Source organism: Podarcis bocagei (genome assembly GCF_964188305.1).
Source record: "Podarcis bocagei genome assembly, chromosome: 4".
NCBI classification, from domain to species: domain Eukaryota; kingdom Metazoa; phylum Chordata; class Lepidosauria; order Squamata; family Lacertidae; genus Podarcis; species Podarcis bocagei.
In genome coordinates, this window is record NC_138128.1 from 6,409,700 (window position 1) to 6,435,764 (window position 26,065).

At 50.3% G+C, this 26,065-nt stretch overlaps 1 protein-coding gene across 1 annotated transcript in view; it reads left to right on the plus strand.

Moving 5' to 3' along the window:
- LOC308584971 (cytochrome P450 2C39-like) overlaps positions 1 to 20,765 on the plus strand; it is a 43,956-nt gene extending 23,191 nt beyond the window's left edge. The window contains exons 6-9 of the mRNA XM_081190382.1: positions 5,092 to 5,233; positions 14,411 to 14,598; positions 19,052 to 19,193; positions 20,543 to 20,765. Of these exons, the coding sequence (XP_081046508.1) occupies positions 5,092 to 5,233; positions 14,411 to 14,598; positions 19,052 to 19,193; positions 20,543 to 20,736 (666 nt within the window). The 3' untranslated portion in view covers positions 20,737 to 20,765. The remainder of the gene's footprint in view (positions 1 to 5,091; positions 5,234 to 14,410; positions 14,599 to 19,051; positions 19,194 to 20,542) is intronic.
- Positions 20,766 to 26,065: the final 5,300 nt, after the last annotated feature.

The window sequence follows — 26,065 nt, forward strand, 5'->3', positions numbered from 1 at the left end:
AGTAAATTGTTTTCTCGTGTCTGAGACCACCCTCAATGGCACCCCGTGCAACCTAAAAATGTGTTCTACAAATAACTTCGCTGTCTCTTCCGCCGTGACTGCATGCGAGCAGGCTACAAAGTGGCACATCTTTGTTAGTAGGTCTACCACCACCATGATGGCTGTTTTCCCCTTGGACTTTGGCAGATCAGTCATAAAATCTATCAACACAGCCTCCCAAGGTCGTTCTGGGGTTGGTAAGGGTTCTAATAGCCCCGCCGGCGCCCGCCTCTCCCCTTTGGCTCGCTGGCATTGCTCACACCCTCTTACATATTCCCGTACATCTTCCCTCACCTTAGCCCACCAAAATTCCCTGGTGACCAACCACATGGTTTTGTGTTGTCCAAAATGCCCCGCCGTGGGGCTGTCGTGCAACTGCTTGAGTACCCTCCCCCTTAAGTCTCCTTCGGGGATATACAGTACCCCTTTGTAATACAACGCTCCATTTCTTTCCTCGAAACCCCCTGGTTCCTCTCCCTCACCCCTAAGACCTCTGAGCTTATTCTGGGCATATTCATCATTCTCTGTTTCCTCTACCAGTTCTCTTTGCCCCACCAATGCCGCCCCACACACCCAGCAGTCCTCTGGGATGACATGTCTCTCTTCTGGTGCCCCCTCCCCTTCCAAATATTCAGGTTTGCGTGAGAGAGTGTCCGCCCTAACATTTTCTGGACCTGGCACATAACAAATTTCAAAGTGGAATTTGGAGAACTCCTGGGCCCATCTCACTTGCCGTTGGTTGAGCACTTGTGCCGTTCTCCAATACTCTAAGTTCTTGTGGTCTGTGCACACTTGCACCTTATGTTGTGCCCCAATTAATAAATGCCTCCATCTCCTGAACGCTTCATGAATAGCTAGTAGTTCTCGGTCATACACCGTGTAGTTCCTCTCAGATTTGTTCAGCTTTCGCGAAAAAAAGGCACACGGTCTCCACTCCGACTTCTCCTTCCCCCCAGGCTGCAGAAGCACCGCCCCCACAGCCCGGTCTGATGCGTCCGTCTCCACTTGCATCGGTTTTTGTAAATCCACATGCAAGAGCTGTTCTTCCGAAGCAAACGCCCTTTTCAGTTCCTCAAAAGCTCGCTCCGCCTCCGCCGTCCAAACAAATTTCCTCTTACTGCTGAGACAGTCCGTAATGGGAGCCGTCAAGTGGGCAAAATTTCTGATGAACTTCCGGTAGAAGTTTCCAAATCCAAGGAATCTTTGCACATCCTTCCTTGTTTTCGGTGTTTTCCATTCCAGTACCGCTTGGACCTTGCCAGGATCCATAGCCAATCCCTTGTCCGACAAGCGGTACCCCAGGAATTCAACCTCCTTGGCATGAAACTGACACTTCTCTAGTTTCACCCACAGCTGATTGGCTTGCAGTCTGCCCAACGCTTCCCTGAGGTCTTTTATATGCTGCTCCTCAGTCTCTGAATATACTAACATGTCATCTAAGAAGGCCACACAATTCTTGTAAAGCAAAGGCCCCAGGACGTGGTTCATAAACGATTGAAAGCACGCGGAGCCTGCTTGTAGGCCGAAGGGCATAACTAAATATTCAAATGCCCCCAAAGGGGTGAACATGGTGGTTTTCCATTCATCCCCCTTCCTTATTCGTATCAGGTTGTACGTCCCCCTCAGGTCCAGTTTAGTAAAAATCTTTCCCTGCCTGACCCTTGTCAAAATGTCATCAATTCTGGGCATTGGGAAAGTCACTGGTTCTGACACTGCATTCAAGGCCCTGAAGTCCACTACAACCCTGGGTTTGTCCGTGTTTTTTTTGTCCACAAAAAACACTGGGCTGCCCCCCACCGCCCTGGACTCTCTGATGAACCCTCTCTTCAGGTTCTTGTCAATGAACTCCCTTAGCTCCTGCATCTCTCTGTCTGACATGGCGTACAGCTTGCCTACAGGGAACTGTGCCCCAGGTAGTAAATTGATTTGACAGTCAAAGGGTCTGTGTGGGGGTAGTTTGTCTGCCTCCCTCTCGCTGAAAAGTTGCTCAGGTCGGCGTACTGTTGGGGAACCTTCCCCTTCTCTGTTACTTCTGTCCCTGCTAGAGTGGTTCTGGCCCCTCCTTGAGCCTCCCACTCTTTGCAGTGTTCTAGACAATGCGCTGACCCAAAGGAGACCACTCTCTGATGCCAGCCCACTAGCAGATCATGTAACGCTAGCCAGCTCATCCCCAAAATAATGGGAGCTCCTCCCAAGGTAGCCACATTAAACGCTATTAGCTCAGTGTGTCTTGCTACCCTCATTATCATTGGGACGGTCTGCAGGCTGACTTCTCCTCCCAACAGCTCCCTTCCATCGATCGTGGTCACCTGCAAAGGGTTACTTAAAGGGATAGTCTGTATCTGGTGCTCAGCAGCAAACTCCTTACTCATGAAATTGCAGGAGCTGCCTGAGTCCAATAGCGCCTTTATCTTTAGTGGGTGTCCGTTAGGCAGCTCTAGGAACACCTCTATCACTAGGGCGGGTTTAGGAGGTTCCGGCGTGGGCACTTTCACTGCTCTTTGGCCTGGCTGCTGTGCCCCGACGGTGGCAGCCAGGCGTTGGCTTTTACTTGCTCCGGTACCTTTTCCTCCCTCTCCCCAACAGCTCCCGCCATTTCTTGCCATTCCTTCCTTTGGGGGCAGACTCTGGCAAAATGACCTGGCTGTTGGCAGAGATAACATTTCTTGGCGCCCGTCCCCTCCTTCTTCCGCTCTTCACTGGGATTTGAAATTGCGTGCGCGCGCGCTGTTCCAATTTCCATCGGCTCTCCTGGCGGGAACGGTGGCTCTGGAATCTCTGGAATGCGAAGCTCCCTCCAACGTTCCCCCTTCCCTTCCCGCCTCTCCAAGGCTCTCGCCTCTTGGCGCGCTCCTATGGTCAGCGCTGATTTGGTCAGCTGGTCCATAGACTCCGCCCTGGGCGCCCGGGAAAGTTCATCCTTTACCGCCGAAGCAAGCCCTTCTTCAAAGAGCATTTGAATGGGTTCTGCCGATAGATCCCACCCCAATTTATGGATCAACATGGTAAACTCAGTCCAGTACTCACGAACAGATTGGCTCCCCTGTTTGCACGCCATTAACTGTCTGCGTACCACCCCCTGCTCAATATCGCTGGAATACATCAAATCCATGGCACAAAAAAACTTCCTCGTGTCCTTCAGGATGTCATTGTTTGTTGCCATCAGGGGCCTCACCCACTCTTTCGCCCCCTTTTCGAGATGCCCAATCACAAAAGCCACCCGCGATTCCTCGTCGGGAAAGTCATCAAACTGCAGGTTAAGGGCATATTGCATCTCTGTCCTAAAGGCATGATAGTCCTTGGGCTCCCCCCCAAACTTCTGCACCAATCCTGGCAACTTTCTGGCGAGCGGGGCGGTTTTCCCCTTCTCTGCATCTTGAGCCCTCCTCTCCTCGAGCCTCGCCGTCTGCAGCGCTAGCTGGATCTCCAACGCCCGGTACCTTTCTTCCAGGCTTGGACCCGCTCCAGCTCCTGCTTCTCCGGTTCCGGCTGGGTTGCTCATGATGCCTTCTCCTGCACAAACTGCTCACAGAGACTGTCGGAATGCTGAGATGGGACGATGAGCTGCTTGTGCGTAAAATCCAAGTCCCTCAGAGTTTGATCAAGTTTGCAAACCTCTGTCTGTAACGGAGCCCCTTAAACATGGCTCCCTCAGTCGCTCGCAGATTCCGACAGTGGTTGCTTTCGGAATCGCTTCCAACATAAAAGCTCCTTAATGGAAACACGTCTTCTGGACTCTCTGCGTGACAGTTTCCGGCGAGGAGTGGGTGTCCCTACGGGAGGTCCTGAAACCTCCCCACTGCCCTCGCTGGAAGTGTCTCGGAGCCATCCCTCCTGCTCACTTTCCCTCAGCTCAGCTCCTCTCCCCCTACTGGTTCCCTCTTCAGCTGCTGAGTCTCTCCCAACCTGTGTGAGCCCTTCCACCTCCCTTCCTTCCGATGGCAGTTCCCTGACAACACCAATATTTTTTTCCTGAATCTCAGTTGAAAATGACATTGAGTTACTTTTTTCAATTTTATTGGATTATTATTTTTCTTAGTGAGTTGTGCAAACCACTAATCTTGCATAATGTTTTTTTATTACGGTAGTGGGCACTGGAGATCAGATGATGGATCCAACAGGGCAGTGGGCAAATACGTTTGAAAACCCCTGTAAAACTCATGGGAACATACTCACCACTGAAATGTTGCCTGTGGTGCCCAAACAGTAAGAATGCCCAAATAGTATGAATGGCCAACTCACCAAGTGTATTGTGGCAGATGTTTCATTATACATTACAATGCATTGCAAGAGGAAACATCACTCATCACTTTCATCAGCAGGGGATGAAACAAATCCTAAAGAAAATGTTCCTAAACTAAATGTGACTTCAAACTCCTACCTCATTTATTCCTACACAAGAAAGGTCAAAATATTTTTTCTTCTTGCCTCCTTGGAACAATCTTTGAATACTCTATGGTGACTAAAGAATGATTAAATATGTTTAGTGCTAAGTAATGCACATTTTGAATATCTGCTGCCAGAGAGATTCTTTTGGATCCCTCTTCACCTGCCAGTGTTGGATTATTACCCCAACCCGCAGATTCTCAAATTCAGCACCAGCAGCTACCGCTGTGTACACAGGAATGTGTGCATGGATCTTTTGTCACAACCAGCTACGAAGCAGAGGGCCGGCCCACCCATGAGGCAGGCTGAGGCAGCTGCCTTGGGCAGTGGAATGCCAACAGGAGGCATCCTAGCCTGCCAGTAGTGGAGAAGTGGAGTGGTGGCAGTTTCCTGCAAGATTTCACCAAAAGCTTGCAATATTTCACTGTCCTCACTGTTGTTGTTACCACATTGTGGGCACTGCTGTGTGACCAAAGTAATGGAGGTGGCAGTGACAGCAGGGCAGTGGAGGTGGCACCTTCCTATGTCACCTCAGGCAGTGTAAGAGGACACCTCACCCCTCATGTGTTGGTGGTATGCTAATAGGAGCAGGGGGAGTAATAAGTGCTGAAGGACAGATTGTAATGCATGTAAATGACATGACACTTTCCCCATTTTCAAAATCAGAGCAAAAACGACCCAGAGTCCACCTATGATGAAGAAAACATGGCTTTTAGTATTTCCGCGCTCTTTGTAGCAGGGACAGACACAGTCACCAGTTCTCTGAAATGGGCGCTTCTCCTCCTGGCAAGTCATCCAGATATCCAAGGTGAGAGAGGGAAACCTGTGCAGGGCTTCCTTTGATATCTAGAGTGGACTGTAATTCTTGTGTCAATTAATTGTTAATGATTTTCAAAAAAAAATAAGAAATTGACAGCAAATTAATTCAAATTTACAACAAATTTTAATGTTGATTATCTCCCATTCCCCGTTCAAAATGTTAGCAGCAAAGGAATGAGAGAAAAGAAACAATAACATACTTTCCCCTCATTTCTGTTACTTTTCCATCCTTTCCTCAATTTCCACTGGCTGTGCATATTTAAATTCCTGCTTAGATTTTCATTTAACTATAACATTTTCCCAGTTATTTAAGTAGAGTTATTCTTCCTTTATCTAACCATATAACCATCAATCATAGTTTCAAATCATATTTCCTCCTATACAACTTATTTGTCTTCCTTTATGCGTTCTCAACACTCTGAATAATAATAATGGTAATTATATAATCTTCTTTAACCCTAGTATTCTCTTCAAACTTCACAGTCCTCAAAAGCATTCATGAAGACTCTTTGTTTTCCTTGTTATGCTGTTCCTTTAAGCAAAAACACCCCAACAACTTGACAATATCCATTTTCCCAGACTGAATCTTCCTGCTATTGTTCTGTCCCCCTTAACACTATCCCTACTAAGTACTGGAAGAGGGTGAACCTTATACCTGTGAAACTTTAAAATGTTATCCTTAATATACCCCCTCCCAATATTCAGCCAGGACCATACATATCCCCTTCTGTCTTTCACATTATTCGTTCTTCTTTATGAAGCACATTCAATTTTTATAACGTAACAACAACATGAAATTCAGGGTTACTTCTTCCTTTCTCTCTGAATGCTTTGGACCTTTGAGAGAACATTCTCATGTCTTACCAAGAACCAGAGGCGTAGCAAGGTCAGGAGGTACCCGGTGCAGAATTTTTTTTGTCAACCCCCCCAACATTGAAATTGAAATCTGTCAATCCCCCAAGAAAGCCAGACACCCCTAGGCATGAGGCAGCTCCCTATGTTACCAAAAGCAATGCATCAGCCACAGACTAGACCGTAGCGTCTTCTAGTCCAACCCCTGCAATGCAAGAATCTCAACTAAAGCATCCATGACAGATATCCATAAATAATCCCTTCGTGAAAATGATTGACATCCAGCCTCTGCTCAAAAACCTCCATGGAAGGAGAGCCCACCAACTCCTGAGGGAGACTGTTCCACTGTCTAACAGCTCTTGCTGTCAGAAAGTTCTTCCTGATGTTTAGTGGAATCTCTTTTCTTGTAACTTGAAACCATGGGTTCGAGTCCTACCCTCCGGAGCAGGAGAAAACAAGCTTGCTCCATCTTCCATGTGATGACCCTTAAAGTACAGTGGTACCTTGGGTTAAGAACTTAATTCGTTCTGGAGGTCGGTTCTTAACCTGAAACTTTCTTAACCTGAGGTACCACTTTAGCTAATGGGGCCTCCAGCTGCCGCCGCGCTGCCACTGCCACCGGATTTCTGTTCTCATCCTGAAGCAAAGTTCTTAACCTGAGGTACTATTTCTGGGTTACCAGAATCTGTGACCTGAAGCGTCTGTTGGAAAAACGCCCCCGGGAAGGGTGCCAACTTCCCAAGAAACCGGGGCTTCTCTCTGGTGGTCACTCTCTGGCTGGAATCCTCCCTCAGTCCAGAGAGACCGGTAATAAGTGACCCCTCCATCCTGAGAGGAGCACACTGATCTTCTGGCATCCCATCACAGAAGAAAGAGACAGTCCGTAGTCTACTCACTACAATAATAATAATAATAATAATAATAATAATAATAATAATAATAATAATAATTTTATTATTTGTACCCTGCCCATCTGGCTGGGCTTCCCCAGCCACTCTGGGCGGCTTCCCAAAAAAATATTAAAATACTCTAATACATCAAACATTAAAAGCTTCCCTGAACAGGGCTGCCTTCAGATGTCTTCTAAAAGTCTGGTAGTTGTTGTTCTCTTTGACATCTGGTAGGAGGGCGTTCCACAGGGAGGACTGTACACGCAGCTCTTACAAGCATGACTGCTCTCCTGAGCTGCAAACACAAGAGTCTCTGACTCGACTCACACTTCGACTCAGAAGCGAAAGGAACTCTCTGGTTACATGAGAACTAGCAGAGACTTCCTGTCTCACACTCAGAGATATCACATGATGTCAACAATGTAGCTGCTCTTCGCAGCTGGTAAGATATAAAAATCCCAACAGCGTCTGTAACCTGAAGCATCTGAATAGGATCCAAACTGCAGCAGTCTGATTGGTCCTAGAACAATAGGATCCAAAATGCAGCAGTCTGATTGGTCCTAGAACAATAGGATTCAGAATGCAGCAGTCTGATTGGTCCTGGAACAATGCAGCAGTATGATTGGTTGGCAGGATCCACCCAATCCTGCTCCAGATAGAAGTGAATCCACAACCTGACTGGCTTACAGTAGAATTTCGGAATTAGCCAATCATGTGCAGCCCATTGTGTAAATAATGTATATAAAGCAGATACTGTGAGGGGACTTTCATTCATTCCTCCTCACCACTATGAGCTGAATAAAGAGCATGAAATCACTTTGCGACTCTGAGTATATTTCACTGGCGACGAAGGTGGGATCCCGCTGAGCTGACTGCCACACACAGCACCGCAGCACCGCCACCTGCCGCACCGCTGCCTCGCACCGTGTATCCAGGCTTCAGCTCCGGGACACAAGGAACTCAGAATGGCAGCCAACAGCAGCTTCTCGCCATTCAACCCAGCATCTGGAGACTGGGAAGCGTACGCCTCCCGTTTCACCTTCCTCCTTGAAGCCAAAGGGGTCACCGACGAAGAAGATGCCAAGAAGAGGGCGATATTCTTCAGCGTCTGCGGAGAGGAGACGTTTGAAATCGCCCGGGCTCTCCTTGTGCCTGAAGACGTCGCTACTGTTCCATACAAAACAATAATGGAACAGCTGAAGGGGCACTTTTCGCCGCAGCCCTCAGTGGTGGCTCGTCGAAATGCCTTCTACGCGAAGCGGCAAGCCCCTGGGGAAACCATAACTGGGTTTGTGACCTCTCTCCGCCAAGCCGCCCGGTTCTGCAACTTCTCAGAGCTGGAGAACATGCTTCGTGACCGCCTCGCCGGTGGCCTGAAGGATGAGAAGCTGCAACGACGCCTCTACGCTAAGAAGGACCTAACGTTCCAGGTCGCTCTGGAGGAGGCCCTGGCAACGGAAGCTGCCGAGAGGTCGACGCAAGAGGCACGGCCGAGCCTGCCATTCCAACCGAGGGTCCACCACGAAGACCTCACCAACGACTCAGGATCCGACAGGGAGGAGGTGCACCGAGTACAGCAGTGCACTCAAGCAGCGCACAGACCACAGCTGCCTCGACGAGGAGGGAACTGCGCAAGCTGCGGGGAGAGTCACGAGAGGAGGACCTGCCGTTTCCGCAACGCAGAGTGCAGGCAGTGCAGAAAATCGGGACACATCGCCCGGGTGTGTCGGGCTCGGCCCACCCGACACCAGGCATCAGATGACCAATCCAAGAGCCCCAGGTCCCGGGGCCCAACGCACCAAGGCAACTCGACGGAGCTCACGGACTGCCAGGTATACCAGTTGCCCCACCCCAACGGAGAGAAAATTTATGTAGAGGTACAGATAGAGGGGGCCCCATGCCGCATGGAGCTTGACACGGGTTCAACTCTATCCATAATCTCGGCAAGGACCTTAAGGAAACTGTGTCCTACTGGGGGTCCCAAACTCAGGCAGGCCCCATTCACCCTACGGGACTTCCAGAAACGTAAGGTCCCCACAATGGGGGTGGGGACCTTCAGGGTGCAATACCGAGGGCGGACGTGGCAACTGGACTTGCTTGTGGTCAAGGGCCCCTACATTAGCTTACTGGGATTGGCATGGTTTGGACCACTGGGGCTAGCTGTCACCGGGGTGAACCACACTAGCTTACAAGTGGACGTGGACGCCATATGCAAGGAATTTCCAGGGGTTTTCGATGGGAAATTGGGACAGTATACGGGCCCCCCCATTGCGCTACAGCTTGACCCCACAGTACGACCGGTCAGGCTCAAGGCCCGCTGGGTCCCGTTCGCCTTGAAACCCCGCATAGACGAGGAATTGGACCGACTCGTGGAGCAAGGAGTGCTGGAGCCGGTGCCTAATGCCCCCTGGGAAACCCCAATCGTCACACCCGTCAAGCCTAATGGTTCGGTCCGCATCTGCGCAGACTACAAATGTACCATAAACAAGGCCCTCACGGCCCACACATACCCAGTGCCAGTGGTCAGCCATGTCCTTGCCACCCTGGCTGGGTCGAAATTTTTTGGCAAGCTGGACTTGGCCCAAGCATATCAACAGCTGCCAGTAGATGAGGCCACAGCAGAGGCACAGACGACTGTGACGCACAGAGGAGCGTTCAGGGTAAAGCGGCTGCAATTCGGGGTCAGTGTAGCACCAGGCATATTCCAGAATCTAATGGACTCTCTCCTTAAAGGGATTCCTGCCGTCACCCCCTTCTTCAATGATGTGTTGATTGCTGGGCCCACACCAGAGGAGTTTGAGGACCGCCTCCGCACCGTTCTGCACCGTTTCCAGACAGCGGGTCTCAAGGTGAAGCGGGAAAAATGTCTACTAGGAGTGCCTCAGGTGGACTTTCTGGGATTTATGGTGGACGCAGAAGGGGTCCACCCGACTGGGGACAAGGTACGGGCCATTTGTGATGCCCCAGCGCCCAAGAGCAAGACTGAACTTCAGGCCTTCTTGGGACTATTGAACTTTTACCATTCCTTCCTTCCCCACAAGGCGGCGGTAGCAGAGCCCCTACACAGACTCCTGGACAAGCGGGCCCCTTTGGTGTGGGGCCAGTGCCAGGAGGCCGCATTCCAGGCAGTCAAGGACTTGCTTGTCTCAAACTCGGTCTTGGCACACTTCGATGAGAGGCTGCCGGTGGTGCTAGCATGCGACGCCTCACCCTATGGCATTGGCGCTGTCCTGGGGCACCAACTCCCGGATGGAAGAGAGGTACCGGTGGCGTACTTTTCCCAGACACTCAGCGCAACCAAGCGGAACTACTCGCAAATCGACAAGGAGGGTCTGGCAATTGTGAAGGGAGTAAAAAAATTCCATGATTTCTTGTATGGGCGGCCCTTCACCGTGGTGACTGACCACAAGCCGTTGCTTGGCTTGTTTGCCCCCGAAAAGCAGACCCCCCAAGTGCTGTCTCCTCGCGTCCTCAGGTGGTCAATTTTCCTTGCCAGCTACCAGTATGCACTGATTCACCGACCTGGGAAGGCGATGGGCCATGCGGACGTCCTCAGCAGGCTACCACTACCGGAAACAGGCCCTGACCCAGCACCTGCACAAGAGGTTATGAGCCTGGAGCTGCTTCCCGACCGCCCCATTCAGGCACAAGAAGTTGCACACCATTCCAAGAAAGATAGGGTCATCTCCCGGGTCCTGGACTGGGTGTGGAGGGGATGGCCCAGCAGCAGCCCCGGGCCAGAATTCGCCGGCTACACAACCCACAAACATGAACTGTCAGCCCACAAGGGGTGCCTGTTATGGGGAAGCAGAGTCGTTGTTCCCCAGCCCCTCCGCAAAAGGGTCCTCACAGCCCTACACGAGACACATCCAGGGGTAGTAAGAATGAAGGCCCTTGCCAGGAGTTATGTGTGGTGGCCGGGGATTGATGGAGAGATAGAGGCCTGGGTCAAACACTGCCAGGCCTGCCAAGAATCCCGCCCAGATCCCCCAAGGGCCCCAGTCCAGTCCTGGGAGTCCGCCCGAGCACCATGGTCACGCCTGCATGTGGACTTCGCTGGCCCCTTTCAGGGGAAAACATTCTTCATAGTGGTGGACTCCTACACCAAATGGCTGGAAGTTGCACTGGTACCGTCCACTTCCACGTCCGCAGCCATCCTGGTACTACGCAGGCTGTTTGCAACCCACGGGCTCCCTGACACTCTCGTCTCAGACAACGGGACTGCATTTACGTCAGGAGAATTCCAAACCTTCACAGCACAGAACGCCATCCGCCACATCCGTTCGGCGCCGTTCCACCCTGCCACCAATGGCCAAGCAGAACGCATGGTGCGGACCACCAAGGACACCCTTCGACGCATGACGCAAGGGGACTGGGAGTACTGCCTTGCCACATTCCTTCTAGTACAGCACAGCACCCCCAGCTCAACGACTGGCCGGAGCCCCACTGAACTACTAATGGGTCGGCGCCTTGCAATCAGATTGGACCGCCTTCACCCAGATAGAGCTCAGGATGAGGTAGTGGTGGGGGAAGGCAGGAACCCCCGGACCTTTGAGGCCCAGGACCCAGTGTACGCAAAGAATTTTGGGGCAGGCCCAGCATGGGTACCCGCCACAGTCACCAGGGTCACTGGCCCCGTGTCGTACGAGGTGCTAACGGATGGGGGGTAATGCTGGCACCGCCACTGCGACCAGATGCGGCGACGATTCCCGGGAGAAAACCAGGAGGAGGACAGGTCAGAGGAGTCCCAAGGGAACAGCAGGGCAGTGAGGCCCATAGAGCAGGAGGGGCCAGCAGGAGAGGCAGAATCAGTAAATACAGAGAGGACCCGTGAGGCCGAAAGGACACTGGAACCAGAACCACGACTGAGCGAGCCGGTTGCACCAGACCAAACAGCCCCATCACAGCCAGCATCCTTGGAACACGAGCCAGAACCTGGAGCCCGGACCAGGGAACACCCCAGACCGCAACGCACACGTAGGCCGCCGGCGTACCTCAAGGACTATGAATGCGACCTCCCGGGCAGGACTGGAACTTAGAGGGGAGGGGTGTTATGTACTGAGTTGAATAGGATCCAAACTGCAGCAGTCTGATTGGTCCTAGAACAATAGGATCCAAAATGCAGCAGTCTGATTGGTCCTGGAACAATAGGATTCAGAATGCAGCAGTCTGATTGGTCCTAGAACAATGCAGCAGTATGATTGGTTGGCAGGATCCACCCAATCCTGCTCCAGATAGAAGTGAATCCACAACCTGACTGGCTTACAGTAGAATTCCGGAATTAGCCAATCATGTGCAGCCCATTGTGTAAATAATGTATATAAAGCAGATACTGTGAGGGGACTTTCATTCATTCCTCCTCACCACTATGAGCTGAATAAAGAGCATGAAATCACTTTGCGACTCTGAGTATATTTCAGCTATCATCTCTCCTCTCCTCTTTTCTAGGCTAAACATACCCAGCTCCTTCAACTGTTCCTTATAAGGCTTGGTTTCTAGACCCTTGATCAACTTGGTTTCCTTCCTCTGCACATGTTCCAATGTGTCAATTTCATTTTTAAACTGGGGTGCCCAGAACTGGACACAGGACTCCAAGTGTGGTCTGATCTAGGCAGAAGAGAGTAGGACTGTGACTTCCCTATACTTCTTATTCTGTGAACTACCCTGAGACACCCAGGTATAGGGCGGTATATAAATTCAATTAACAACAATAAGAACAACAATACTTCTGCTGATGCAGCCTAGAATAGCATTGGTCTTTTTTGCTGTTGCATCATACTGTTGACTCATGTTGAACTTGTGGCCTAGATCCTTTTCACATGTGCTACTGGCTTTAAAATGATTTTTGTGTATCTGGGGGGGCACTGCCCCCCCCCGGCTATGCCCATTCTCAGAGCAATGGACAGGAGCCCTGGACCACCGTCTTCTCTCTCTCTCTCAGAAATCTATAATATCACATCAGATCCAAGAGGGGCCAAATCCACTGTCCATAAAGGGTTTCTGGAGTCACAGTGAAAAGCTTTCTGAAAAGTGTCATTCTCATCTGGCAATGGAAAAAAGCGCCATTCAATCTTAGTTTGAAAGACAAGCATGAATGAAACACCAGGAAGCGTAATGTGTGAATGTATCATGGAAACATGTACAATGCCCTTCTTGTCACATGCACACATGCAATCACAGGACTAGAGAATTAACTCAAAAGGGCAACTCAGTGATGAAGGGAGTGCAGCGTGTTCCAGAAGACAAGTGGCTGGTGCTTAAAAAAATAAGCAGAAGAAGACAACAGGAGAGGATGAGCCTAGAGACACAACAGAAACTGCTAAAACTGCATTGTGGGGGAATATGTATTTTCCTCTCCTATTAGCAAAACTTACTGTGTTGTATCCAAAGTTTGCTTACTCAGGAGTAAACACAGGAAATCCTTGGACGCCCTTCCAGAGGGAAAAAAGCAAAACAAAATCGGGTGGCAAACCACACTCCTCCCAGAGTTAAAAAAACCCAAAGAACAGAACAATGTGATTCTCCTCTCAGCAATTCATTTCCACCACCACCCCTTGAGTACTGGAGCAGAAAGACAAAAGAAGAAGAAAACTCCTAGCCTCCCCCCCCCCCCCAATTTGCCAAGTAAAACTCACGGGATAATTTACAGCTCATTGAATCCCCCAACAAAAGCAGCAAAGACCTTGGACTGCGCGCAGCAGGCTTTTAAATGAGGGCTGCGGGGAAACCAAAAGCAACATGCTCAGGCAAGCTCTGCAAAGATGCTCTGGACATGATGGTGCGTGGGGGGGGGGAGCCGCAGCTACACCTCTGCAGGAGCCTTTAAGGATGGGACATAGACGGGCAGGGAGAGCAGGACCTGGCCCACCTTGCAGTGAGCTGGGGAGGCAGGCAGGGGGACGGTGGTTGCTGATGCTTTGCCACTTGTGCCGGCGTTGGCTTGGGAGGTGCGGGGTGAGGGGCCCCGTGCCAAATATCACCCCCTTCAGGGTGGTACCCGGAGCGGTGCGTCCCCTCTCCCTTCCTATGCCACTGCCAAGAACTCAGCTACATTAGACAAAAAAGTTCTCAATGTGTTATAAATATGCAACACCAGATGGCACCAGAGACTAAAAGAAATTTCTATGCAATTTTTACATAGCTTTTTCTTTTCTTTTGTTATAACGATTTAATTACTGACTTATTTATAGTGGTCCCAGTCCCCCCCCCCCCCCGTGTGTAGATCCACCCCAACAATTGGTGAGGCTCCTAATCTTCCTTGTTATTGCAGTTCCCTTTAAACAAAACAAACTTTGGATTATCTGTTTTCCATTTGATCTTCTGGCTACTGCTCTAGCCCTTTAACACTGCCCATGCCAAGTACTGGGGGGAGAATGAAGTTTATATATTCAAAATAAAACTTTTGTTTCCGTAATTTTCTTCAGATAAAGTCCACAAGGAAATAGAAGATGCTTTAGGTTCTTCTCACACAATCTGCTATCAAGATAAGAAGAAACTGCCCTACACCAATGCTGTGATTCATGAAATGCAGCGCTTTAAATATGCCTTATTTATGGGGTCTCCTAGGCAATGTACAAAGGATGTGAAGATGCGTGGTTTTCTCATTCCCAAGGTAAAGAAGAGTGATACAACTGCACGCCTGTATCCCAAGAGTCTATGAGTAGGTTGCAGCAGTGGTGTAGCGTGGGTTGTCAGCACCCGGGGCAAGGCAAGTAATTTGCGCCCCCTAATTTGCGCGTCTGGACACGCTCTAATCAGCCAAGACGGGCACGGGTCGAGAGGACAGGTGGTGGGCTTTCCAGCTCGGAGGAGTCTGTCCACATCGGCTGGGGATATCTGGTCGAAGTGGTCCAATACTGGACCCGAGGACAGTCGAGGGGCCTCCAGTTCCTTTATTGTATCCAAATTGGCAGGGAGGTCATGGCGGAGCGACAAGACCTTCTCCGCAAAAAAGCTCGCAAATGCCTCACAGCCGTGTGTCAATTTGTTATTTAAATTTGGCTGTCCCTCAAGGGACGTTAAAGACCTGATTATACTAAATAATTGCGCTGGGCGAGAGCTAGCGGATGCAATGGAGGCCGAGAAGTATGACTTCTTAGCAGCCTTCACCGCCATCTCGTAGGTTTTCATAAAAGCCCTATAAGATGTTTTTGAGGCTCCGTCACGGGCACCCCGCCATACTCGCTCTAGCCGTCTGAGGTCCCGCTTCATTTTCCGGAGCTCCTCGGTAAACCAGGGAGCCCGGTTTCTGCGGGGTCGCAGAGGGCGCTTAGGTGCGATCTCATCGATGGCTGCCAGGAGCTGGGCATTCCAGCCCTCAACAAGCTCAGTCAATGAGTCGCCAGGGGGAGCAAGGTCCCGCAAGGCTTGGCGGAATCTCTCAGGGTCCATCAGCCTCTGCGGGCGAGCCCAAATTGGCTCGCCACCTAAGCAGGGTGGGGGTGGAAAGTCAATCCTGGCTTTCAGAGCGTAGTGATCAGACCATGGCACCTTAATCGAAGGAGACATGATCACATCTATACCGACGCCAAAGATCAAATCCAGCGTGTGGCCTGCTTGATGTGTGGGGCCCGAAACAAACTGGGAGAGCCCTAGTGTCGCCATGGAAGACACCAGGTCCAGAGCCTGTGAGGAGGGAGTGGCATCAGCATGGATGTTGAAGTCCCCCAATACCAATAGGTTAGGGAACTCCAAGGCCCAGCCGGCCACCGCCTCCAATAGGCCTGACAGGGTGGCTGCTGGTGCGCTAGGTGGCCGGTACACCAGCCAGACAGCCAAGCTCTCCTCGGAGCCCCACACTAGGCCAACACATTCGATGCCGGGGATCGATGGCGATGGTAGAGCCCTGAAAGGACAATCTTCCCGGATTAATAATGCCACCCCTCCCCCCCGGCCCACAGTCCGCGACTGGTGGAGGACAGAGAAACCCGGGGGCGTCATCTCTCGTAAGGTAACTGTTGCCCCTTCGCGCACCCAGGTCTCCGTCACACAAGCCAGGTCGACCCCCTGCGAGATAAAGAAATCTCGCAGGGTGGCGGTTTTATTGCCTATAGACCTGGCATTGCACAGCACCAGTGACGGAGGTGAGTAATCCTTGCTCACCCTACCCTCGTCCCTCGGGATGGGGCGCAGATTGGAAAGGGTACGAGCGTATCCATATCTCGATCCCCTTCGCCTGTAACATCTGCCCCCACCGCCATACCTCCCTCGCCCCTCCACGGTAGCAATCCCAGGCCTCATAGTGGCCTCCATTGATGGCAATTAATATTATTCTTTCGCAGCCTAGAACAATAAAACCTTAAAACAATGAAAACAAAAAACAAAAACAACCCAGAAAACAATAAAACAATACAAACAAAAACTGCAAAAATTACAAATTCATCAAAATCTAACAAATTCCCCAGCCCACCCAAACATCCATCCCACCCCCATATATAGAATCGAAAGGGAAAGGGAAATATTAAAAAACAAAAACAAAACAAAACATGTTAAAAAGAGCTCTGCACTCCTCCGGGTCCTCCTGGGCAATAGCAGCATCAATGGCAACAACCATCCTTGTGAGGCCCCACCCTGGGCCAGATAGTAAGTGGCAGGAGCAGTCCTTGTGAGGCCTGTCAGGCCCTCCCTAGGCCAGGTGGTAAGTGGCAAGAAGGAGCAGGGCCCTCAGGCACTCACGCAGGAGAGTCTTCCTGGGCAGCAGAGCAGTCCTTGTGAGGCCCCAGGCCCCGCCCCAAGCCAGATGGTAAGTGGCAAGAGCAGGGCCCTCAGGCACTCACCACAGGGGAGTCTTCCTGGGCAGCAGAGCAGTCCTTGTGAGGCCGCAGGCCCCGCCCCAAGCCAGATGGTAAATGGCAAGAGCAGGGCCCTCAGGCACTCACCACAGGGGAGTCCAGACGAGGTGCGGGCCCTCCTGGGGGATATCATCAATTTGTCCCTTGGCACGGGGACATTCCCAGGGGAACTGAAGGAGGCAGTGGTGCGCCCGCTCTTAAAGAAAACATCATTAGATCCTTTAGATCTATCCAATTACCGCCCGGTTTCGAATCTTCCGTTCCTGGGTAAGGTGATTGAGAGAGCGGTTGCTGAACAGCTTGGTGGGTTTCTGGATGAAACATCGGTTCTGGATCCATTCCAGTCCGGCTTCCGCGCTGATCATGGGACCGAGACGGCTCTGGTCGCCCTAACAGATGACCTTCGTAGACAGCTGGCGGGTCGGGGCTGCTGATTCTTCTAGATCTATCAGCAGCTTTCGACATGGTCGATCACGAACTTCTGGACCACCGCCTTGCCGACGTGGGGATCCAGGGCACAGACCTTCAATGGCTGCGCTCGTTTCTCTCTGGTCGGGGACAGAGGGTGGCGCTTGGGGGGGAATTGTCATCGCGCCACTCCTTGGTGTGTGGAGTACCTCAGGGTGCGATACTCTCCCCGATGCTTTTCAACATCTTTATGCGCCCCCTCGCCCAGCTTGTTCGGAGTTTTGGGCTGGGTTGTCATCAGTATGCCGATGACACCCAACTCTATCTGTTGATGGATGGCCATCCTGACTCGGCCCCAGACACACTGACCAGATGTTTGGAAGCTGTGGCTGGATGGTTACGTGGGAGCCGGTTGAAGCTAAATCCTTCGAAGACAGAGGTCCTGTGGCTGGGACGGGGCAATATGGGATTGGGGGGGCAACTCCCATCTCTTGCGGGGGCGCAATTAGTGCCAGCACCGTCCGTTAAGAGTTTGGGTGTAATCTTCGACACCTCCCTTTCCATGGAGGCGCAGATTGCAGCTATAACAAAGGCGGCATTTTTCCATCTCCGCCAAGCTAAGCAGTTGGCTCCTTACCTCTCTCGCCCCGACCTAGCCACTGTGATCCACGCGACGGTCACCTCCAGACTGGATTATTGTAACTCGCTCTACGTGGGGCTGCCCTTGAGACTGACCCAGAAACTCCAGCGGGTGCAGAATGCTGCAGCGAGACTCCTTATGAGGTCTTCGCTGCGAGATCACATTCACCCGGTGCTATACCAGCTGCACTGGCTCCCGGTGGAGTACAGGATCAGGTTTAAGGTGCTGGTTTTAACCTTTAAAGCCCTATATGGCCTAGGACCCTCGTACCTACGGGACCGCCTCTCCTGGTATGCCCCACAGAGAAACCTACGGTCTTCAAATAAAAACATCTTGAAGGTCCCAGGCCTCAGAGAGGTTAGGCTGGCCTCAACTAGAGCCAGGGCTTTTTCGGCTGTGGCTCCGATCTGGTGGAACGCTCTGTCACAAGAGACCAGGGCCTTGCGGGACTTGACATCTTTCCGCAGGGCCTGCAAGACAGAGCTGTTCCACCAGGCCTTTGGCCAGGGCACAGCCTGACTCCCTCCCTCGGCAATCTTCGCAGAGCTCTGGCCCAATGGTTGCCAGTGGCTTGAATTAATTAATTTTTATAATGAATGATTTTAGAATGTTGTTTATGTTGTACTTTTGTACTGTTTTATTGTTGTTAGCCGCCCTGAGCCCGGCTTCGGCTGGGGAGGGCGGGATATAAATAAAATTTATTATTATTATTATTATTATTATTATTATTATTATTATTATTATTATTATTAACCCGTGGATTTGCGCCCCCTAACCCTAACCCCCAGATGTTGCGCCCGGTGCGGCCGGCCCCCCCTGCACCCCCACGCTACGCCACTGGGTTGCAGCCCCCAGCCATGCAGGAACTTCCTGTGTAGTCTAAAACAGGAGTTCCATCTGCAGACATGTTTCACTAGGGCTATTCCTGGGTCCATGTGGCACCTCAGAGGAGCATGCAGTGGCCAAAGGTCTCAGCGAGGCCTTTTTGAAACTGGTGTTGGGGGAGACCCTGCTATGTTTCTGCTTGTATATAAATATTTTTTTTAATAGAAAGAAGTTGAGGATGAATATGGCCACTGTTAAATACCCACCTGTCCCCCCAAAACCCTGAGTTTCAATTCAGTTTGAACTCTGCAAAGATTTGTCCTGGGAGAGCGAGGGAGAATCCTCTGTTGGTCAGAATGCTGATCTGAATGCATTCCAAGTTAATTCTTTCTTCCTTGCAGGGGACTGCCATTCTTCCTGATCTGCGCTCTGTTCTTCTTGATCCAACACGATGGGAGACTCCTGCAGAGTTCAACCCGAATCATTTCTTGGACAAGAATGGACAATTTGTGGACAGAGAAGAATATCTGCCATTTGGTGCAGGTGAATGCAAAAGTCCAAGCTGAGTTGTGGTCTATAGACATGCTTATTGGTTGGCTTCCAGGAAATGACATGATCATCAGCAAGAGAGTAGGGCAGAATGGATGCAATATTCCCTTGGCAGGAGTGGCACTGCTGGTCAGCAGGATGGGGCAAGGCTGTTGATAATTTAGGGAATTTCTGGGTGGTTGATTTTGGACTCACAGGTACCCAAACCCTTATGGGGTTCACACTTCACACTTGCCACCCCATTGCCCTGTCCCTGAGAGAGGTAACACTGCCAGCACCAGGGTGTTGTCGCTCCCTGTCACATGTGACAGCTGGATGCCATCCAACTTCTTTTCAGGTGACAAGGCTAAAGCTCCCCCACCTCTTTTCATGGAATGTAATTTAGCCTGCTATGAAACTATATTCAGAACTGAGTCTGCAGTTAAACTATCCCACTTCCGACTGAGGTTGAACTGTGACAAGACAGAAGTACTGTTCTTGGGGGACAGGGGGCGGGTGGGTGTGGAGGACTCCCTGGACCCTACCAGCCCACAGACTGTCTCCACAGAGTGGTGCATGCTCTCGTTATCTCCTGCTTGGACTACTGCAACGTGCTCTACGTGGGGTTACCTTTGAAGGTGACTTGGAAACTGCAATTAATCCAGAGTGCGGCAGCTAGACTGGTGACTGGGAGTGGCCGCCGAGACCATATAACACTGGTCCTGAAAGACCTACATTGGCTCCCACTCCGTTTCCGAGTGTTGGTGTTGACCTTGAAAGCCCCAAAGTGTCTCAGCCCAGTATACCTGAAGGAGCGTCCCCACCGCCATCGTTCAGCCCGGACACTGAGATCCAGCGCTGAGGGCCTTCTGGCGATCTCTCATTGCAAGATGTGAGGTTACAGGGAACAAGGCAGAGGACCTTTTCGGTAGTGATGCCTGCCCTGTGGAACGCCCTCCCAGCAGATGTCAAGGAAATAAGCAACTATAATACTTTTAGGAGACATCTGAAGGCAGCCCTGTTTGGGGAAGTTTTTAATGCTTAATGCTATATCATGTTTTTAATATTTGGTTGGAAGCTGCCTAGAGTGGCTGGGGAAACCCAGTCAGATGGACGGGGTATAAATTCTTCTTCTTCTTCTTCTTCTTCTTCTTCTTCTTCTTCTTCTTCTTCTTCTTCTTCTTCTTCTTCTTCTTCTTCCTCTCCTCCTCCTCCTCCTCCTCCTCCTCGATTATTTCACTTTTCTAACTATGTCTAGTTCTCCAAAGTATTATACAGTATAGCATGTTTTATAGCTGCGAAGTAATTGACACTGAAAAGTAAATTATTACTCAGTTGCTGACTTTCCTATGTCTCCTCTTCAGGGGCTCGCATTTGTTTGGGAATGCAGTTGGCAAACATCGAAATCTTCATCTTCCTGACCAGCCTGCTGAGAACATTCAGCTTCCAGCTGCCAGAAGGAGTGAAAGAACTCAATCAAGAGCCTTTAGTAGGGGCTACAACACACCCCCATCCTTATAAACTCTGTGCTATTCCCCGTTGCAATGCAAACCTCTGATTTTGTTTAAAAGCACCATTTTCCTCTCAGTGTCCCTCTAGTCCTACTTTACTCAAACTTCTGTCATTGCTTAAAATAGACACTTTCCCCCTTTTAATGTAAAACCCATCTCACAATATTCAAACCGGATGGCAGCATGCTGCTGGCCATGTGAAGGTGTCAGTTGCTTGCACATTTATTTTTGCTGTTTCTTAATAAAAGTACGAAGGCATAAGAGGAACTCTGCTGGACCAGGCAAGATAGGACCCGTCTAGTCCTCCAGATGCCTGTGGGAAGCCTCCAAACAGGAAACTGAACGCAACAGCACTCTCCTCACTTACAATTTCCAGAAAGTAATATCCATAGCCACAGCGTAGGCAGAACACAGCCCTTGTGGTTTGTACCCATTGATAGCTTTACCCTCCATGAACCTATCTGATTCTCTTTCTGAGCCATCCAAGTTGATTGGAATTGCTACATCTTCTGGGAGCAAATTCCATAGTTTAATGCTGCAGAGAAATGCTGTATTGGTCAGAAGGGAAGCCACTCCCAAATTTTGACTCCACACCTAAAACGAGATCTCTGGAACCATGACTCCTCTACCTACAGGTGTGTGATTGTAAGGCACAACCACGTTTTATGCAAGCCAGATTTGAGGGTGGGTACTAGAGCATACATAGAATGCCCAGGGCAAACATGGTGTTTTCAGGTCCCTTTTCACCCAGTGCACTCTGCCTGTGCTCAGAGATTTAGAGAAACCTTTTTAAATGATTGTTTGGGAAGCAATTGGGTTGCTTGGTTTTTTGGGGGGAGGGTTAGGGTAAAAGATCATGCTGGTTCTGTTTGAGCAAGATTTTGGGCTTCTCCACCCTGAAAAAGAAGAAGAAGAAGAAGAGTTTGGATTTGATGTCCCGCTTTATCACTACCCTAGGGAGTCTCAAAGCGGCTAACATTCTCCTTTCCCTTCCTCCCCCACAACAAACACTCTGTGAGGTGAGTGGGGCTGAGAGACTTCAAGGAAGTGTGACTGGCCCAAGGTCACCCAGCAGCTGCATGTGGAGGAGCGGAGACGCGAACCCGGTTCCCCAGATTACGAGTCCACCGCTCTTAACCACTACACCACACTGGCTCTCGCTCCATTATACTGGAGTATAATGTGAATTTGAAGTTGTCTGTGCTGACATCCACTGCAAAGAACTGTGATCTTGTGTCATTAACTCCAAAACCTATGTTTTATAGGTCTGGAAAGGCACCCCATGATTGTAACTGACTGAGACCATTTATGAAAACACATGCTTGTTAAACTGCAATAAATAAACAGAAGTTTGTGTTCCAATTTAACCCTGACTGGGCTCAGTATTTTACCTGGTAGGGCCTGGGTGGTGGCAGTGAGAAATAAAGTGGTAGCACAGAGATCAATATACGGTGAAACGTCCGGGAACCCTGTGTGATCGCCACAGAAAAGTGGTGGCAGTGGTGTGATACGATTAGTCTAAGAGCCTGTGAGGGGAAGCAATACACCTGGAGAGGGGGAAGGGTAAAATCGGTGAAGTGATTACCTGGCCCGAGGGTGTGATTGAGGTAAACCCCAGATTGCCATGAGGCCGAGATCACAATAAGAGCAAGAGATCTCAAAAGACTGTTCTGGCAGAGGCTTAGGCTCAGGGTCAGTGGATGTGAGCTTGAAAGGTTAGTATGATGGCCTGGGATTCAGACTCGGATGCTGAACCTGAGGAATCCCAGCCTGCACAGGATTCCCCACCTCCAGAACCAGCTGAGCCGGGGCCGGGGCATGAGCCTGAAGGGTCCTCACCTGTGCTGGATCCTCAGGTGCAGGCACCAGCTGAGTCTGCTCTGCCTCCGAGGTGATGGAGGACCCATTGCCTGCAGGTGCTCCACTCTCAGCCCCGTCAGAGGAAGCTGAGGTTGTCTCTGGGTCCGGTAACCCTCCAGCGCTCCTGAGCTGCAGAGCCTCAGGGCAGAGAGGTGGAGGGAACTAAGTTTCTGCAGGAGGAGGGCTCACCTCCAGGCCAGGAGATGCGAGTCACCAGAGGATTGGGGCCGCCCTATGCCTTGGGGCCACCCTATGCCTCGGGGCAGATAAAAGCTGGCCAGCCCTAGTCCCAAGATGTAGGAGCAACACTGTTGGTTGCCAGTTCCTGCCTGAACCCTGTCCTGCCTTCCTGCCTGAGCTCTGACTTCACTCGGCTCCCTGCCCTGCACCCAGCTTCTGCTACTCCCGTGGACACCCTCCGGGATTACATTTTTGGCTGCTGGCTGCTTGAAGACAAACCCCTAATTATTTTGGCTGGGTCCTCTTCGAAAGAAGGATTCTGATTTAAGGTGCTTGGGGGTCTGTGGTCCTGGGCATCGGATGGCTCCAGGGGGTCGTACACTCGGTGGGGCGGGGCCATCAAGGTGGAGTTTTAGCTGCCTCAATTGCAGCATCAGTATTGTCCACTGTCCTGAGGGCATGTATCTTGCGGATTTCCTCAATGGTCAGTATTGTAATCCTAGGGTTTTTAATCCCTTGGTTATTTAATTGTCTCTTTTTTTTTAACAGTTCTGTCCCATGCGGCTCTCAAAGCCTTCTGCTCTGTTTCTTTCTGTCTGCCAATTCACATCCTTGCATTGTGCTGCTTCTAGAACCAAGAAGCCACATCCAGCTCACTGGCTTACTGGCTCTATCTCACGCAGCTCTTTAAAATCTTCTGCTCTTTTCTTTCTGCCAATTCACATACTGAAATACTCTTTGGACTGTCTGCTTGTCCATTTCACCTGATTCCTTCTGAATTTCACCATTCTCAACTTCCTCTTCTCTTTCTTCCTCAGTCTCTTTGCTTGGGGGTTGGGTAGGGGGAACCTCATTTAGCCCTGGTGCAGTTGCTGCATAGGGTGGAGGGGGGCTAATTATTCCTCCTTCCTCTTCTGGGTCTGGCAAGACTGCTGGTTTTTCCCCTAACTTGTACTTGCTGCCATACAGGGCACAGTTTGGCACGGCACGGGTAATCACAGTTCTACTTTTCCTAAGCCATGGGGGACGGTCAGGAACTTCACATAAGTGTTGGAGTCTATTTTTCATCAGGTTTTAAAATCCCCAATCTTCTCCCTTTGTGGCATCTTTCCAGTCCCCCCCCCCAGGAAACATTGCGGGGGGGGGGGTCGTGGGAGTTGTTTTACTGCTTTTTCTCCATGACCCTGGAACACTTGGACACTACTGGGATACTGGGACACTCCCTCCTCCTAACGTAATTTCTCTCACTCAGTCACAGGCCAGACGTTGCTTCCAACGTCTCACACACTCAAAACATTCATTGGAGTGTCCCCACACGCACATTCAGAAAACCCATGCACCTCCCCCAATCCCCTTTTTTACCAAAAACCAAAACCACAACTGGGCAGCGCTTCACGACTTTTACCGGGGCCCAAGAGCACCTTTGTTTACTGCTTCTTCTGGGCACAAAACCAACAACCAACCACAACCGGCAGTGCTTTGACTTCGACCGGGGCCCAGCAGCACCCTTTTTGCTGCTTTTCTGGGCAAAACCAAAACCAGTGGCACTTCTTCTACCCTACTGGCGGAGCTGATCAAACTCTCTTTTTCCTCCCACCGAACCCTGTGGAGCTTGCTCCCACCTATACCCTGTGAAGCCTACCTTTTTCCTCGAGGTACCTTCCTTCGGCTGTTGCTTTTTCTCTGGTCCTTGCAGTGTGTCCACTCAGGAACGGGTGGCAATTCCTCCCACGAACTTGGCAGGATGTGCACTGGAACTGCTGACACGAACCGAGCTGTTCACCACAGGGACGCCTTGTACCCAACATCCCTTATCCTCAGGGAATCTGTTTTTCCCGGCCAACGCACCAAGAAATGTAGCCTTATGAGGCTTTGCCCTCGGGTGGGGAAAATATTGCACCTGGGAAAGGGAAGTGGAAGTCAACAGACACTCAAGGAATAGTTTCGGAGAAAAAGGTTTTATTTCTACCATCCATGAACTGGTAGAAGGAGCAAGTGTGATAAGTCACAAAAAGCATGCACGAGTTCACAATCACATGCACAAGCATATATACCCCTTTCCAGTTCCCTCCTCCTTTCTCCTCCCTCAGGAGTCCTGCCCCATGTTGAGGTTCCTGAGCATGTACAGAAAGCTGTCTTGGGACTATTGTGGACTCTTGGCAGGAAAGGGGGTGAGGGGGTTTCAGTGTGTTCCAGTTGTTTCATTCTTGGCTTTGGCATGGTTCCCGGAGAGAAAGCAAGTTGCAATGTGGTTCTGAGAAAGGCCTGAGAAGACAATGGGCTCTGTTCTCTACCTTGTTGCAATCTTTTTAGTTACAGCAAGTGGAATGTTTCTGATGCTTAGCTGCTGAGAAAATGATTTTGAAAAGCTTTGAGAAGCTTTGAGCCTGCTTTGGTGGGGGGTGACTTTGGGCCTAGGTGAGGTCACCTGTCCTCACCTTCCTTCACTACTACGGATTGCCTTCCCATTGCACCTTTGACTATGGACCGGACTTGGACCTTGCCTCTCAGGTAACCCACGGGACCAGCACAGTTAGAGGCAAAAACCTAAAGCATACTTTGGGGACCAGGGTCTTGAAAAGCCAAGCCAGGAGGAACAGGGTTGAGAGTAAAATTCTCTTATTTAATTAATTAGTGAAAATACTGACTCACACATAATGCCCCCCAAGAAGACCAAGCACCCTGTGAGAGAAAACCCATACGAAATCTCTGGAGAAGAAAATGGGAATCCCCAGGGGGAGGAAATGAGAATAGAAGAGATGACTAAAACCCCACCTGAAGTAGACGTTCCACAGTTCTCAGAGCATTTTGAAAAGTGGAAATTAGTACAAGAATATAACTTGAAATTGGAGCTTGAGAAAAATAGAACTGAACAAGAATTGAAAAAAGAAAAATTGAGGGCTGAGCAGGAAAGGAACAGCAGCGGTTTCAGTTAGAGATGAGACGGTTGGAATTAAAGGTTTAGGAAAATCAAAATAATAGTAGTAACACCGATGGGCAGAATCAAATGAAGATAGATTTAAAATGCTTTCCTGAGTTTAGAGATAAGGATAGCCCAGAAGCATTTTTAGTATCCTTCGAGAGGGCATGTCACGATTTTCAAGTGAGAGAGGAAGATAAAATGATGATCTTGAGAGCTAGAATAAGTGGCCCTCTAGCCGAAATATACACACAAATGACTTGTACAAGCAGTTAATATACACCCGCTTTGGGATTACCTCAGAGCAGTTGAGGAAAAAATTTAGAAGTGTGACAAAGGTGAGGGAGGAAACTTTGGTGCAAAGATAAAAACTTACCTCACGAGATGGTTAGAGCAAGAGAATGCAGACATGGTAC